The following is a 16327-nucleotide window of genomic DNA, read 5'->3' on the forward strand; positions in this document are numbered from 1 at the left end:
GAAAGCCCAAACACAGCACAGATCCTCACCAGTTCGTGTGGCTGAGGCTCTTATGCCAGGATGTCCCTGCCCAGGACATTGGTTAGGAGTCTGGGAAGGTTCCCAGTGGAGGGCGCAGCTGTGCCAGGCTTTGAAGATAACTAGGAAGAGACCAGGCAGCCACCAAGGGGGAAGAGCATTTCAGAGAGCAGTGCAGCATGGCGCGGTCAGTTTGGGGTGGCAGAGTGGTTGAGAAACACTGGCACCAGACAGTGTGGCTTCGAACCCTGTTCTCCTGGATATTAGCTGTGTGGCCTTGGCCAAGTGACTTGGCCTCTCTGGGCCTCAGTGCCCTTGTGAGGATGGAAATAATGCCTACTCACTGGGATGTTGTAAGGTTTAAACAGACTCTTGCAGGTGAAATGCTCCCAGCAAGTGTAGGCGGCTATTTTAATTGCCAAGTGTCTCCACTTGTCTCCACGAGTAGGTGTAGCGGGAGCAGGACCAGACCGGGGAGCTGGTTGCTGGCTTGCATCTGAGGTCCAGCACTGTGCCTCATTTGTGGGGCTTGCTGATGGAGTGTGCAGTGCATGGAGGGGTTGTTCAGAAAACCCAGCCCAAAGCAGAACGACATTTGCATGTTTGAACCGAAAAGTCATTACCCGCCGCGAGGGCTCACATCTCATGAAGGTGCTCCTCACGGCTGAAGTCTGGAACATATGATGAGCTAGTGAGTATATCCCAAAGACCCAGGGCAATGTGGTATTCGGCTGTGACTCCTGGGGAGGCTTCGATGAGACAAGACATGCAAATCAATTAGCTATGCTTGGAGTTCAGTGAAAGGAGACGCTCTCTCTATAATAATCCTGGTGGATGCCGACCCCTGCTACTCAAAGTGTGGTCTTTGGACCAGCAGCAGCATCAGGAGGAACCTCACCTGGGAGCTGTTAGAAATGTAGACTCTCGGGCCCCACCCCAGACCTACTGAATCGGATTCTGCATTTTACAGGATCCAAAGGTGATTCCTTGCAGATTAAAGTTGCTCAGTTTTGGTGACTCGTAAATAAAGATCTGTGGCTGTGAGTTCCAGAGGGGAGTAAGAAGGGTCTGTCTCTGTCTGCTCTGGCATCGTAACAAATGCCACATGAGGGACTTGGACAACAGACATCTGTGGCTCCCAGCTCTGGAGGCGGGAGGTCCAGGAGCAAGGAAGGGGCTGGCTGATCTGGTTGCCGGTGAGGGCTCCTGGCTCGCAGACAGCTGCCTCCTGTCTGTGCCCTCAGATGGCCGAGGGGGACGGGAGGAGAAGGAAGACGGGCAGAGGAGGGCAGGTTGGAGGGAGAGATTGTTCTCCTCTTCCAAGGCCACTGGCCCTACCAGATCAGGGACCCATTCCATGGCCTTATTTAACCTTAGTATCTCCGAAGGCCCCGTCCCCAAATACACTCACACTGCGGGTTAGGGCTCCAGCCTAGGGATTTGGGGCGGGGGTGCAGCTCGGTCCATAGCAGGGTCTCATTCCTTTTTTGGTTCTGGAAGGAAGTGAGCTCTCGTTCCTTCTTGCGCTCCTTCCCTCGCCCTGTCGCCCTGACTCAGGCCAGGGGAGCCCCTCCTCTGTCGCGTCGGGCCATAGAATTCAGAGGACCGGGCCCACCTCCTCCCTGCTCTGGGCCCGGTGCCCGAATCAGTGGCAAGGCTTAACACTCGGGTTTCAGCTTCTTCATCTGTACTCTGGGCAATCGGGAGCAGCTCTGCCTCCAGGCTTTGCCTCGAGGGGGAAGTGCCTGGCCAGACTCTCCTGGTGTGGCACGCGCAGGGGTATCTGAGATGCCACGGCGCTCGCTGCTCCTTGCTCCCCGCCCCTGCCAAGTGCCACACGTGTGACAGCCACCCGCACAGGGCCCCCCGCCCGGCATCTCGGTGCCTTCATAAGAGATGCTCAGACTTCAGAGCACATCCGTTCCCTGTAACAGAATTTCCTGGAGTTGGTCATCCGGGTGCGATGCCCAAGCAGAGGGGAGGGTTTCCTTCCAGCAAGCCCTGAGACAACAGGGCGCCGGCAAAAGCGAGGTGTTGTGGCTTCCTGCTTGCTTTCGATGGTCGAGTACCTATCATGTGCCAGGCACGGGTCTGGCCGCTGGGGCTGGGGCAGTGAGCCAAGTCCCTGCTTTCGTGGAGAAGAACATACTCTTATAATCCAGTGAGGAAACTCACAACACAAATAAATGCCAAGGATGTCAGAAAGGCTGAGAGGACAGGTGGGAAATGAGGAGGAGGTGAAACCCCAGACTCTGTGCAGAGAGCAGCAAGTCCAAAGGCCCTGAGGTAGGAATGGGTTTACTGTGCTTGACGAAAGGTGTACATTGTCTGTAAGCTGTAATTTTCAAAAGTAGCAGCTGCTGAATATAGGATTTTTTTTAAAGATTTTATTTATTTATTTGACAGAGAGAGGGAGACAGGGTGAGAGGGAACACAAGCAGGGGGAGCGGCAGGCAGAAGGAGAAGCGATGCGGGGCTCAATCCCAGGACCCTGAGATCATGACCTGAGCTGAAGGAGGACGCTTAACTGACTGAGCCAGCCAGGTGTCCCCCAGCTGAGTTCTGTGCTCATTCTTGGGTGCTCTCTGTCTCGTCACCTTGCAAGGGGATCCTTGGGGGGTGGTCATGGCCACACTGAGGTACACACCCCTTCCCTCAGGTGGAAGAGAATTAGAAACGTATGGGTTTCCTAATCCTTTATAGGGTGTGTACTCTATGCCAACTCCGCTCTGAGCCCTTGGTGCAGAGTCACTTGTTAGATCCTCAGATGTGGGCAACACGATTACCCCCAATCTACAGATCAGGAAACCAAGGTCTAGAGAGGTTGAATCACTTGCCCGAGAGCTCATATCTGAGGATAAGTAATTTTCTTGTCTTCCATGTCAGTCCGTTCTGTTTCTGCCAAAATCAAACTCTCATTATTTCCCTGCTTAAAACCCTTCACAGGCTCCCCATGTCACCCCCAAATCTGTGAGCTCCTCATTGGGACATTCCAGACCCTCTGAGCTCTGCCCCCGTCCCCCCACCCCCACGTCCCTGCGCACCCTCTTCCCTCTGCTTGGAATTCCCTTCCCCCTTCCAAGTCTAGCAAACCACTGTGGGTGCTGGGCTGGGCTCTGCCTCTTCTGGCTTCCCCAGCTCACAGCTCAGTGCCCCACTCTTCTCCCCTCTGGGCTCCAGTGCCACCTGCCTGGAGCACCCACATAAAATAGCACCCCACCCCCTTCCCTACCCCTGCTTCATTTTCTCCGTGACGTTTGTATTCATCCACTGCACCATCTGGGTACCCGAATAATGCTTTTGTATGAACTCTACTGGACTGCAAACTCCTTAGGGCCCCAGGCATATTGACCCATATTTGTTGAGTGGGTGAATGTGTCCATAGAGGTGGTTCTCAAAGTGGGTCCCCAGACAAGCAGCATCTGCATCACTCAGGAACTTGCTGGAGTGCAGCTACTCGGGCTCAGCCCCCCGAAACTGAGTCAGAAACTCTGCTGGGGGGGGGCCCCCCAGTGATCTGTAAGCCTTCCAGGTGACATTAATCCGGATTCAAGAACCACTGTCCTACAGAATGCACGGAACGCTTCTCCAGGCCTGGCTAAATGTCCGTGGAGGCCACGTGCTTATTGGGCCTGACCTGGGTTGCCCACCCTGCAGCCCGAGCACTCTCTGCAGGAGTGAACTCTCCATCTGCATGCAGCCCTGGCAGGGCTGTAGCCGGCTGGGCAGTGGTCAGGGGGGCGGTGGGTACCAGCCCTTGAGGGGTGACTCTTGGGCATGTGACAGTCTGGAAAAGGTTCATGCTTGCCAGACATCCTGGGTGGGATGCTGTGTGGAACTGGAAGGAACGGGCTGGTAAACCCTGGCGCGGGGGTGAGTGCCCCAAGGGGCGTTTGGCAGACACAGCCGCAGGCAGGGTGACCAGCTTTTCCGGTTTCCTGGGGCTGAAGGGTTTCTAGGGACTCCAGACTTCAATGGCAAAACCAGGAATGTCCTGAGCAAACCGGGACGCTTGGCCATCCTGGCACCTGTGCTGAACGGGCTTCTAAGGGGCTGGGGTGCATGAGGGGGTGATGGCCACAAGCCGGTCCTTGCTTCCTCCGCTCAGCGCCCCGCCTCCAGCTAAGTCAGTCTTGCACGAGTACATCATCTGTTGCCACTTCAAATCCATGCTCTTTATTAGCCTGCACCGGGTGTCTGCGTGTCCTGGTCCAGGGGGGATGCTTCTGTTTTAGAGAGACCCTGTCCGAAGAGTCCACACCCCGTGTGATTCCGTTTCCGTGCGCTTCAAGAACAGGCAATGTCGACCCTCCTTGTTGGAGGGCGGAGGGCCCGAGGAGCCTCCCGGTGGGGGCCCTCTATCTGGATTCGGGCGGTGGAGATATGGTCCTGCACACATATAAAAGCCAGTCACACTGCCCGCCTGCATTTGCCCGATTCTCTGCTTGTGTGCCACACCACGATCAAGAGTAAAGAGTAAGTTTTGAACCTGGAAACTTTACCTTTTCTGATGCATGAGGTCGTGTGTTTCAGAGAATCCGAGAATTGGAGGCTAAGCTGGAGATCCAGAAGAGACATCTGAAGGAGCTTGAGGAAAAGGTAGGTGGGGCACCCGGCCCCTCCCCCGCCCCGGGGCTTCTTGCCGGGACTGGTCACCGTGGGGCCTTGTCCTTCTGCGCTGCCAGCTTTGTAATGCGAGAAGGGGCTGCCTCCCGCCTCCCTTCTCTGCCCCAGTCCCCCCAAGATGGGCACATCCACGAACTAAGTAGCTCCTTCAAAGGCTTTTCTAGGGAAGAAAAGTGCAGTTTGGGACCAACTTTGTGTGTGGGCAAAGTGGGGGGTGAGATGTCTTTTATTTTCCCTCACAAAAGACCTTTCGGGGACGGTGTGACCCTCTCTGGAGCGATAAGCCAGGCTTGGTTCTGTCCCACGGACTTTACCTTAGATGACCTCTGTGTGCCAAAACCCAGTTGTGTGTTCTTGGGAGTCTCTCCCCTCCCGCCGGGAAGCAAGGCTGACCTGTCCCATGTTGGCACCTGGCCTCATGTGTCTCTCTGCGTTAGCGTCATTTTATGGGTGGGGAGCCTGGGCCGGAGATGGGTTCAGACACTGGACCCTGATTCCGCAGCTGGGAAGGTGTAGCTGGTCTCCTGGGTGCTGCAGCCACCACTCAGCCCCTCCAGCATGTTCCTTTGGTCCAGGCAGACAGACAACAGCCCCTCAGAACCACGTGTGTGGCATCTGCGTCCCCCCACTTAACATCCGCCCGGTGACCACGGGGTCCTTGAGCTCAGGGACCAGCTCGTATGCATCGCCGTATTCAAGACAGTTCTCACCATGGAATAGGGCACCTCACATGTTTGCCAAACGAGTCATAGATGAGTCATAGATGAGTAAAGCAAAGCCTGTCATTGCACATTCTGTGTCACAGAGGTAAGCTCACGTGTGGGAGCCACACGAAGGCTCCAGCCCCGTCGGGGGGTCATCGGGGACGATGTGCCCAAGGAGGGGATCCCAGTCAACCTCGAAGGCTGATACGCAGTCACCCCAGGGAGGAAGAGGGAGAAAGGGCATTGGTGGGCTTCAGTTGCCTGATTCGGGTCTTAAGAGAGAGGACGCCAATTCCCCCCATGGACAAAGTGGGGCCAAAGTCACAGAAGTCCCCCAAGGACCGATTTCTGGGCAGATAATCTAAAAATGGGAAAACGGCCCCTCCCCATCCTGGAGGCAATCAAACACCGTGGACCCAAAGAGACAGGACAGCTCTTCAGATGATGCTAAGCAAGTTTTAGAAGCTTCCTCCCCTTTCCCGAGAGGGGGTGCAGGAGTCACCTTCCTTCTCCATCCAGAGCCTCTGCGCCTCCGGCCCGCACAACTGGCAGTGTCCTCCGGGGGGCAGCAGAGGGTCGTGGCGGGCTGGCTTAACCCAGGGATTCGGGCCAGTTCTCCCACTAGAGCCCTGGGAACCTCAGTGGGATTCTGGTTTCAGCGGATGCCTAGTGTCTCCGTCTGCAGATGCCACCGCAACCATCTGGGGCTGTTTTGAGGTCCCGAGGGAATCTCAAGTCTAATTCCATCCAAGAATCTCCAGGGATAACCTGGCTTTGCAGGCAGGTGTGTCTGGGCTCTGCCCCAGGCCGGCCCTGGAACCCTGGGGGATTTATCCGTCCGCCCCGGCCTGCGGGCTCGCATCTCTCCCCGTCTTCTGGGGTGGTTGTGAGGATTGCATGAGTGTGGGCATGTGACGTTCTGAGCCCCAGGCCCAGACGAGGTCGGTGGGCCGTCAACGTTGGTTCTGCGTCTCAGTCCCCCAGCTGGGCTTTAGGACTCGAGTGGGCAAAATGGGTCACAGAACAGGAAAGGACAGCAAAGAGACTTCAAACACGCCACAGTTGTCTGGCTGATTGAAGTTTTACAAGGTGGTCTAGGCACGCATGTAAAATAAGGCAGGCGGCATTTTTAATGAGGAGGCCTCCTGGGCAATGTTTGAAGCCCCCATCTGCCACTTGTCTGAAAGCAAGTGTGTGCGGGATGGTCTGTGTCCTTTTGTCACAAAGGAGTTGCCGAGGGGGGCAAGCGGCGTGGCTCATGCCAGTGGCCAGGAAGTCTTCCCTGCCACACCCCACTGGGTGCTCTTGGCAAGTCCTTCCACCTCCTCGGGCCTCAGTTTCCCCACGTAGAAAATGACAGTGGGTGACTCCACGTAAGCCCCGTCCGGCTCCAATCTCCAATGACTCTAAAACTTGTGTAAAAGTTGGTGGTTGTCTGTTTGGATTTTAATTTTTTCAATAAATTAGGGGAGTTAGTACCTCATGGGGGGAGGGAGAATGATTTTCAAAAGCCCCGGATGATGCTCCGACAGCATCATCATTACCTAACGAGCAGTAATTCTTTCGGAACAAAGCGGGTCATGAATTCAGTTCAGAAAGAGAAGTCTACTTTCAAACTGATCTGTGTAATTTTTTCTTCCTTTAAGGCCATTTTTTCCCCCTGCTATTTTTTTTTTCTTTTAAAGCAGACGAACTGAATCTCTTGGGAGAGGGGGCCCTGGCAGAGATGGTACAGTGGGGAGGGCGTCTGCTCGTGGGCAGGTGGGTCTGGGGGGGCCTGTGGCCCGAGGAGAACATGCCTGGTCCTTGGGCACCGGCCAGGCCCGGCCTTTGGTGGGAGCCACCAGCCGTGACCATGGGAGGGTCCTTTCTCTGTTTGTAGCGCGTCCTGCCACCGTCTGCAGGAAAGCCACGTCTCAGCGCCGAAAGCATCCTGGTCTGTCTGAGTCAGCCAGGGGTTTGGGGAGAGCACTTGGGGGTGCAGAGGGACTCCAGAGGACGGGTTTCCCGGTGAGGTCAGCTGCCCAGGCCTGCTCACTTCCCTGTCCCCCTCCTGAACCCGACCCTGGTACGGTAGTTCTTGTGAAATGTGTCACTGAATCCCATATTACGTATCTTACACCTTTCTTTCTTTTCTTTTTTTTTTCCCCCTCATTTTCTTTTGGTCTTATTTTATAGTTTTTGTTCCTTTTTTTGTTTTTCTCACTAGCATTCATTCTGTGGCCTTGAAGACTTCACTAAGCAAAGAACTCGGGTTGGTATTCTTTTAATTTCACAGATAAACATGATGATTTTCTGAAAAGGAGAATTTCTCCCATTTCTGACCATAGCATTCCTTGAGCGCTGAGGCTCCGTGGAAGGTGGCCTGTGGCAGATGCCTCAGCTCCCTGGCTCCCTGGGCGGGGGGGTGGGGGCCACCAGGGGTCTCTGGCGAGTCCCACCCCTCAGAGGGAGGTTGGGAGAGGTCTTTGTGAAGAAGAAGAAGGGACAGTGGGGACCTGGTTGTCGCCCTGTTGTAGTTCATCTTCCAAAGCGGGGGGTGTGGTTTTTCCAAAGTTTCTTTCTATTTTGGCTTTAGTTTCTGGGGCTCCCTATTGCCTGTGGACCAGACCATAGCGGGTTTCTGGGGTCAGGGGACTTCAGGAGCAGGAGACTGATGGGCAAGTCCATGACCTGCCCACACAATACCCAGGAAGCCTGTGTGAAGAGCCCCCAGCTCCCTGTCCCTCCCCCACCCTTAACCTCGTGCCTGGTTCTGATGCTCAGGGACCTTGAACGGAAGCCATCGGGGCAGCTAGTCCTGCTCTGCCCTGCGTGCCCCTGGGACCCAGCTCTCACCAAGTTCTTGCTTGGACACCCATGTCCTTCCCCATTCTCTTTGCTCTGAGTGTCCACCTTGGGGCTGGGGGGCATCTGCCAGGGCCCCTAGGATCTACAGTTCTGTCTCTGAATCTAGCCCAAGCTGAGAGCCCTCTGAGCTCTGGGGATGCCCACAGTGCCCATTAGCTGTCCTGACTCCCAGGCTGAGCTCTGCTGCTGGTTCCTCCCCTGCCTGATGTTCTCATGGGAGCCCTGAGCCTGGCCCCTGAACGCAAGGGCTTTGCATTGTATCTCCTGTGTCCCAAGGCCTAGGTCAGTGCTTGGCACGTGGTCGACCTTCATGCAGTGTTTGTGTAGTGAGTAAAGGGATGGTCCCAGACCTAATCAGATGGGGAGTGAGGGTAACCATGGGGGGTGAGGTAGGTACTGGAGGACAGGCCATCGAAGTCCCATTTCCTCTTACCCTACATGGTCAGGGAAGGTCCTTCAGTGGGCTTAGCTGGAGAGTTTGGGACAGCAGAGGGGGCAGGTAGGGGAGATAAGCCAGGGGCTTCACCAGCCATTTTAAGGTTGAGTCTTACAGCATTTCAAATTGTTTTTTAATCTTACAGGATAGAAAAAGAGCTTATGGAATAAATTGAGTCCCTAAGGCAACCCCAACCCCACTCAAACCAAAATTCAACAGCAAAACAAGCTACTTCAAGCCAGAGACTGAAAACAGAATCCACGCATACTTGATGAGGAAGCCTTTTGGATCCATGGCTGGGTCCTGGCTGGGCCGAGCTGTAGGAGCCCTGAAGATGATGGGGATTTTTGTCGAGCTCGGGGCCACCTCTGAGTCCCCACTCTGGCACCTTCAAAGCCCGAGGGGCAGAGACCTGAATACCAGGAAACTAAGTGCAATTACTAGAAACTGAGTCACTGGAGGGCCACTGCACTGTCAGGGACCAGGCCGGACTCCTTGTCCCTGTGGGGCATGCCTCCCCTGGCCACAGGGGTGTGACCAGCTGGACCAGACCTATGTACATATGTCTCCATGAACTGTGCTTCATGTAGCCCGGAATCTGTCAGCCAGAGTGACTTGCAAATGTCCTTGTGACCTGAACCCAAATTCAAACCCTGGTCAGCAAATCCCTTCAGATCCCCATGCAGCTGATCCAGCAGGTGGCGACCAGGGAGGGAGGGAGAGAGAGCGAGCGAGTGAGCAGGACTCTGACGAGGGGCTGGAGGCTCGCCCATTGTGGAGGGTGGATCCAAGGGCCTCAGATTTCCAAGAAAGAAGCCACAAGCTCCTTCACTCTTGTGGGTGTGACACGGCGACAGTCGCAGAGCATGACTGTCCCTGGGGCCATGCAGAGTGGGGACTGAGAAGGTGGACACAGACTACACCAGTCCCAGGCTGTCTTTCATCTTGGTTGTAATTTGCAAGGCGCTGCGGAGGGAAAATGCTGGAAGGTGGAGTGTTCTGTGGCACGTCCATGGGGAACGAGCCTCCTTCTGACCCCAGTGCTGCTCTCACAGTCATGGAGGAAGGAGCCCTTCCTGATCTCAGGACACGGGCCCCTGAATGGAACCTCCTAGAAGATGGAGTGGGGCAGCCAAGGAGGGCAGGCAGGAGCTGGTGAGAGTTGGCTCCAGAGGGAGCCCCTCGGAAGGGAAGTGACTTGGGGGTGTTGCTGCTGCTGTTATCCTAGGGCGAGTGGGGTAGGTGGGCGAGCGTCTGCAGAAGAAGCCCCTGCTCACATGACCGTTCTCTCCTAAACTTCTGGAAGAAGACATGTGGAATTAGGAGGGATGAAGTGAAACGGAACGTGTGAAGGAGAGGATGAGTGCCCTAGGAGGACCATCAGGGATCGGGCTGATCCCAAGGATGGGAAGATTCACTGCTCTGTGTTTGCTGGGCTTTGAGAGCAACCTGGGATTTCTAGTAAGAAGAACCCCGGGAGAAAACCAAGTGACTGAGACTGAGGCCACCGAGGGGACCCACGGAGATGGGAGCCCAGCAGAGGAGCTGGAAGTTCTCCGAAGGGCAAACCCAAGGATGGAGAAGGATGTTGCAGTGGGCACAGAAGGGGTGCCCCAGCCAGAGGGGGCGGGATGTCCAAACCAAATCAAAGAATTGGGGCAGGGGGGCGCTCTAAGCAAACGCACACCAGGACAGCTGAGAAGTGGCCATTCTCTGTTGCAATCTAAACCCAAAGCACCTGCCACACCTGGTGTGCAAGCGAGTGAGCAGGACTCTGAGCAGGTGACAGGGGCCACCTGCCACGACTTACCAACATTTGGTATCCAAATGGGAATGAACTCATGTCTTTGCTTGAAGACAGACAGCTGAGCATCCTGGGTAGCAAAGGGAGCGTGGAACCATGCAGTGAGTGAAAATGAACGCCCATCCGCTTCCCCTGGGAGCTCAGGCAGCACAGAGAGCCATTGCTTTGCTAACTTAGTCGACAAAAGTCCGGAGGTGCACACAGGTCTCTGGGAAGCATTTCTGAGGCACCGAGTGCCCAGCCTCTCCCCACTGCAGGAGCATCCAGGGGGGTGGTCCTCATGCCCTCCTGCCCGCGTTCTTCTGTCTGCTCGGCTCTCCCACTCAGACAACAGGGCAGGAATGCTGTTGGCTTTGAAGTCAGACCCATCTGGGTCCACTCCCAGCCTGGCCCCTTTCCCGCAGCAGACACTCGCAAAGTACCTGCTGCTCTGAGTCTTAACTTCTTCGTGGGATGGGGGTGATGGTTTCCATGCAACACCTTGCCTCTTGTCTCCATGGGGCATAACTAGACAGACCTGCAGGATTCTCTCCTGGCAGGAGATGTGACAGGCAGCACCCATGGCTCCCTTGGTGGGACTTGTTGGCGAAGAAGACCACCTGACCCCTGGGGGACCAGGAGCCGTTCTCTGAGACAGTGCAGGTGCAAAGGAGTGAGACCCACACCAGCAGGTATGGGAGCAGCCCTGGCTTAGAAACCTGAAGTCCCCCGGCAGGAGCTAGTGTTTCTTGTGACCGTCCCGGGCATTGCTTCCAAGGTCCCTGCCAGGGACAGGCCTGGTTCCAAGAGCCATTGTAATCAGGGGACCCCGGAGCTCTGGTGGCCCAGCAGACGTGTACCCAGACTCCATCACAGCCCTCCGCGTGCAGGAGGGGGTGTACACCCCTCATGGCTGCCTCGTAGCACAACGTCCCCCGCAGGTGTGGCTCCCAGGGCAGCAGAGCTACGAGGTCAGCTGAACCCCCGATCAGTGTCTCGTGTGGGAAGAAGGGTTGGGTCTACCCTTTCCCACCCCCCTCCTCACAGATCTGCTGGCAGGCTGAAGGGAGAGAGCCCTGGCAAGTTGCTGGCACATGGGGAAGCCCCTCCCCCTCATTCCTGGCTCCTCCATGGCCAGCGACAACCTGTGCGGAGCTGGGCAGGGAAGCCCGGGGTCACCCCTGTGTTCTGTCCCCGCCGTTCTGGCAGCGCTGTGGGCCAGGAGACCAGCAACGCAGGCTGACAAGCCATCCCCGTTTGTCTGGGATGTGGGACTTCCAGTTTGAAAGTGGGGTAAGTCCCAGTCAAGCTGGGACGAGGGGGTCCACGTACAGCACGAGGACTTGGCTGCTGGCCCCACTTCACTTTGGTTGCCGATGCTCACGGGTGTGTTTGCCCTCCGCGGCGCATCCTGAGCTCGACTTCTGTGAAATGCAAACGGGTGGGGGGCCTGTGTGCTGCATGGATGCTTAGTTCACCCGAAAGGCCCGAGATTTACTGCCGGCACCTGGCCACAGTTTGAGGCCCTGTGGAGGAGGGAGCTGGCTGCAGGGGCACTGCGTCCGCTGTCCCTTGTCAGGGTTACCTTGGAGAGATGAACACGGTGCCTCGGCGTGAGCTCAACGCCCGTCTGAGCAAATTCATTGGTTTTCCTCCCACCGGCGCTCCTTCCCCTCCTTCCATCCTGTGGGCAGAAAGTCTCACGGTCCCTTCTGGCTCCAGCTTTTCCCTCACCTTCCATGGCCAGTTTGTGACCCATGGAATCCTGCCCGATGGTCCCAGTACAAACAATGACATGTTTGTTTTTGCCAGTTTTCTCACACTTAACCAGAACCTGCTAAAGGCCTGCCAATTTGGGGGTGCTCCTCCCTGAGGTTGTCTAAGAGCTCTTGGGGGCTTCTGCAGACTCCAAACTATGCCCCCCCAGACTATACCCAGCAGTTAAGTAATTTCCCTGGATTCTGAGAATAGAAATGAGATTCAATCCCATGCAGTGTGGTCCAGGCACCTGACTACACCCCCTCTCAGCCGCCACCCGACCCTGCTGCCTCCATGTCTGTCGCAAGCTCTGTGGGTCACCCCAGCACACCGGCCACTGCTGGAGCAGTGTAATTAAAAACCTTTCCCCAACCCAGAAGACCTCTCCATGGAGGTAGATAAGAAAGGAAGCATGTTTATTCTTGAATGAGCATCAAACCAGAATGTGATGCACATCCTAGGTGCTCTGCTCAGAGATTTGCAGAGACAGAAAGAAATCTCACCCCTTTATTAGCCAAGCAGCCACAATCCATTCTGTACATGTCCTCAGGATAATAGTGATCAGTTTTCCAATAAGAGGACTTGACAGCACCATCTGTTATGCCTAGGTCACCCTAAATTCACCTTGCCATTGGGGTGACCCTCTGTATTTGTTAATTTGGGTTTTTTTGTGGTTTTAGTTTCAGAGGTAGAATTTAGTGATTCATCAGTTGTATATCACACCGAGTGCCCATCACATCACGTGACCCCCTTAATGCCTGATGCTCGGTTACCCCATCCCCCTCCAGCAACCCTCAGTTTGTTTCCTAGAGTTAACAGTGTCTCTTATGGTTTGCCTTCCTCTCAATTTTCATCTCATTTTATTTTTCTTTTTATACAAAGGAGAACAAAACTTTTCTTGTCTTTATGACAGGGTGGCTTTGGGGCGTGGAGCCAGGCATCCCCTGAAGTTAGGCCCCTCACCTCCTACAGGACCTGGGAGACAGGGTTGTATTTTCCTTGGATGTTTGCATTCCACAGAGATGGTCCCCAGGCACTTCAGAGAGACATCCCTGGGTCAGAAAGCTGGCAAAAGGCTTACCCTGTCACCTCCTGCATGCCCCAGAGGGCTCCGTCCTTAAAGCAATATCTGACCAGGCCCTCCTGCCTCTAAACACTCCCAGGACACCCCCCCCCCCGCCCGGTGGCCCAGAGATATGCCAAAGTCTTTGCCCTGGAGCTCAAGGTCCACACGGACATGGCCCTAAGCCGCCGTCTGTCCTTCCTCATTTCCCGTCTGAGCACCCACAGGGCCGGCCACTCCCTTCATCTGTCCTGACGCTGCCATGGGTCTGGGACCCCCAGGCCACCCCCGCCTGGCAGAATCCTGTGCCCGCCTCTGTCAGCTGCAGTCCCTCCAGCCCCTGGCTCCCTCCCACAAGACATGTTTGCTCCTGCCGGGGTTGTGATGCAGTCATTTCTCACCTCCTGGGTTTTGGATTCAGACCCAGGTTTGAATCCTGATTCTAGCACTTCTCCTGTGTGAGGCCTGGACAAGCTCCTGCACCTTCTGGAGCCTCTGTTTCACCTTCTACAAAATGGGTATGACAATGCTCACCTCCTAGGGTTACCAGCACAGTTGGACCAGCTAGGGTGACATGACTGAGATCTCGGGCGACACGCAGAGTGCAGCGCTAGACCTAGGTCCCTGATTAACGTTTCCTGTCCTCAGGAGGCATAGAGCGAATTCACTCATACAGGAGGGTGAAACTTGAGCTGCACCGCTGAGAATTTATATTTCTGATGGTGCTGCCTGGAAATTTCATCTTACCTCTCTGTGCACATCATTAAGCATTAAATTCCAAGTGACTTTTCTGCGATGTTTTCTTGCTTTGGGTGCGTCCTGGCATGCCAGCTTGTAAACCGAGAGGCGTTCGTTCGTATTGTATGACGCGTGTGAATGAAACCCAAGGCCCACTTGTGAATAATTCATCTCTTCTTGCCCTCCTCAAAGGGTATTCTGCATAATCTGAAGGCCCTGCAGACATCTCGAGATCTCCAGAAAGTCAGTGTTGCAAATCCACTTAATGTCACGACGTCCTGACGCGGGAGCTTTGTATGGGATGGAGCCCACAGCTACGGGACGGACCGAGAAAAGCTTCAGCTACGTTGTCAGAGCGCCCAGCAGTGATGGGTTTGACGTAATGAACGTTGATGTGAAGATCGACACTCGCTGGGTATTTCAGGACGCAGAGGACAGCGGTGAGGAGCGGGGCCGTCCTGCGGACAGAGCAGCCGGAAGCCCAGACGTGGATACGGGCGCGCTCAGGAAGCAGCTGGAATCCTCCGAGCGAAAGCTCTTGGCAACTGTGGACAAGTACGTGATGTCCGAGGCTGGGCTGAGGAGCAGGTAAATACAGTGTTTGCACCTCTTCTTGGTGTATTTAGTGAATCCTGGGCATCCTAATGGGGTTCGATTAGTGTGTTGAGTTGCTTCTGCAGCTGAGGACGTGGATGCCCAGGGCAGCCCCACCTCTGGTTCCTCCTCTGTCCTGTCCCGTCCTCTGCTGCGCAGGTCAGGGGCTGAGTCCGCAACGTGTCCCAGGCTCCCGAGCTCCAGCTTCCATGGGGGCCCAGCCAATGGAAGGCACCAAAGAGAGGAGGGAGAGACCACGGTTTCCCCTCTCCTGCCAGGGGTGACATCCCACAGCGACCCAGCCATGCTTTCGGGCTCCTCTCTGGTCCTCCCCGCCTGGTGGCTGGCTCCTGGGCCCAGTGTCACCGCCCCCTCCCTGTGTGTCCCACGGGCCGCAGGGGCAGGAGGGGCGCCTGGCAGTGGCTTATCTCTGGGTTGCCAGTCCTTTCTGTCTGGCCTTTTAGCTCTTCCGTCCTTACAGCAGACTCTCTGTGCTTCTTTCTCACTGCTGACCTTCCTGGCCTGGGTACTGTTCTCCTGGTGGAAGCGATGGGGTCCGGAGGTTGGCATGTGAGCCCAGGTCCTCCTCCAAGCCCGCGCTCTTTCATGACCGTTATCTGATACTGAGGCCAGCAGAGTGAGGCGGGGCCCTGCATGCATGTCAGGGGAGAAATCCAGCATGGAAACGCAGAACGGTAATGCCTGGGATCCATCCAGACAGCCTTACCACCATCCCAGCAGCCAAGTGTCTTGGATTTGTCTGGGACTTCATCATTTTTTGTATTTTCCTTCATTTTAATAAAGGCAAGTCATTAAATGTGTATTTACATGTGGTTTTTATCTTTTTTCCTCTTTGTAAGACTTTTTACAGGAAGAAATTCACACATCAGAAAAGTTGTTTTGTTACTTTATGTGATTGTCCATTCATTCATTCATTCCCCATTCATTCATTCATTCTCATTCTACTGCCTGCTCTAGCCCACCCCAGAGTCATGTGCTGAGTTATGTCAGTGTGCTCGGACTGCTTTAACAGAGTACCACAGACTGGGGGACTTAACAGAACTGTACTATCTCACAGTCCCAGAGGCTGGAAGTCCAAGTTCAAGGTGTGGGCAGGTTGGTTTCTTCTGAGGCCTCTCTCCGTGGGGTGTGGACAGCTGCCTTCTCCCCGTGTCCTCGCGTGGTCATCCCTCTGTGTCCTCGCGTGGCCGTCCCTCTGTGTCCTCGCGTGGTCGTCCCTCTGTGTCCTCGCGTGGCCATCCCTCTGTGTCCTCGCGTGGTCGTCCCTCTGTGTCCTCGCGTGGCCGTCCCTCTGTGTCCTCGCGTGGCCGTCCCTCTGTGTCCTCGCGTGGTCGTCCCTCTGTGTCCTCGCGTGGCTGTCCCTCTGTGTCCTCGTGTGGCCGTCCCTCTGTGTCCTCGTGTGGTCGTCCCTCTGTGCATGTCTGTGTCCTAGTCTCCTGGTCTTGGAAGGACCCCCATCAGATTGGATCAGGGCCCACCCAGATGACCCCATTTTAACTCAACTACCTTTGTAAAGGCCCCGTCTCCAAATACAGTCACATTCTGAGGTCCGTCCTGGAGGGTAGGATTTCAATATATGAATTTGAGGGGACACAAATCAGCCCATAACATAAATCCTGGGGGTTGCGACCCAGGGAAGGTAGGGCCCTCCCAGCCCTGGAGAGAGCTGAACTGTAACCCCACGTGGTTGTGGTTTCAAATCTTTCTCTGGAAAGATTGGCAGCAAAAACCAGAAA

The 16327-nt window shown here is 55.4% G+C and overlaps 1 protein-coding gene across 12 annotated transcripts in view; it reads left to right on the forward strand.

Annotated features, from left to right (window-relative positions):
* Positions 1 to 16327, forward strand: part of LOC113924622 (janus kinase and microtubule-interacting protein 1) — a 251395-nt gene that overhangs the window by 117536 nt on the left and 117532 nt on the right. For 7 of the 12 annotated variants that reach the window (XM_027598636.2, XM_027598634.2, XM_027598644.2 and 4 more), the window contains 2 exons: positions 4552 to 4617; positions 14169 to 14419. In XM_027598636.2, coding sequence (XP_027454437.1) covers positions 4552 to 4617; positions 14169 to 14258 — 156 coding nt within the window. In that variant the 3' untranslated portion in view covers positions 14259 to 14419. Of the gene's footprint in view, positions 1 to 4551; positions 4618 to 7526; positions 7603 to 8779; positions 8906 to 10989; positions 11110 to 14168; positions 14565 to 16327 lie in introns of those variants that run through there. The other 5 variants (XM_027598641.1, XM_027598643.1, XM_027598633.2 and 2 more) reach the window with 3 other exon arrangements.

The sequence above is a fragment of the Zalophus californianus genome, chromosome 2 (genome assembly GCF_009762305.2).
Source record: "Zalophus californianus isolate mZalCal1 chromosome 2, mZalCal1.pri.v2, whole genome shotgun sequence".
NCBI classification, from domain to species: domain Eukaryota; kingdom Metazoa; phylum Chordata; class Mammalia; order Carnivora; family Otariidae; genus Zalophus; species Zalophus californianus.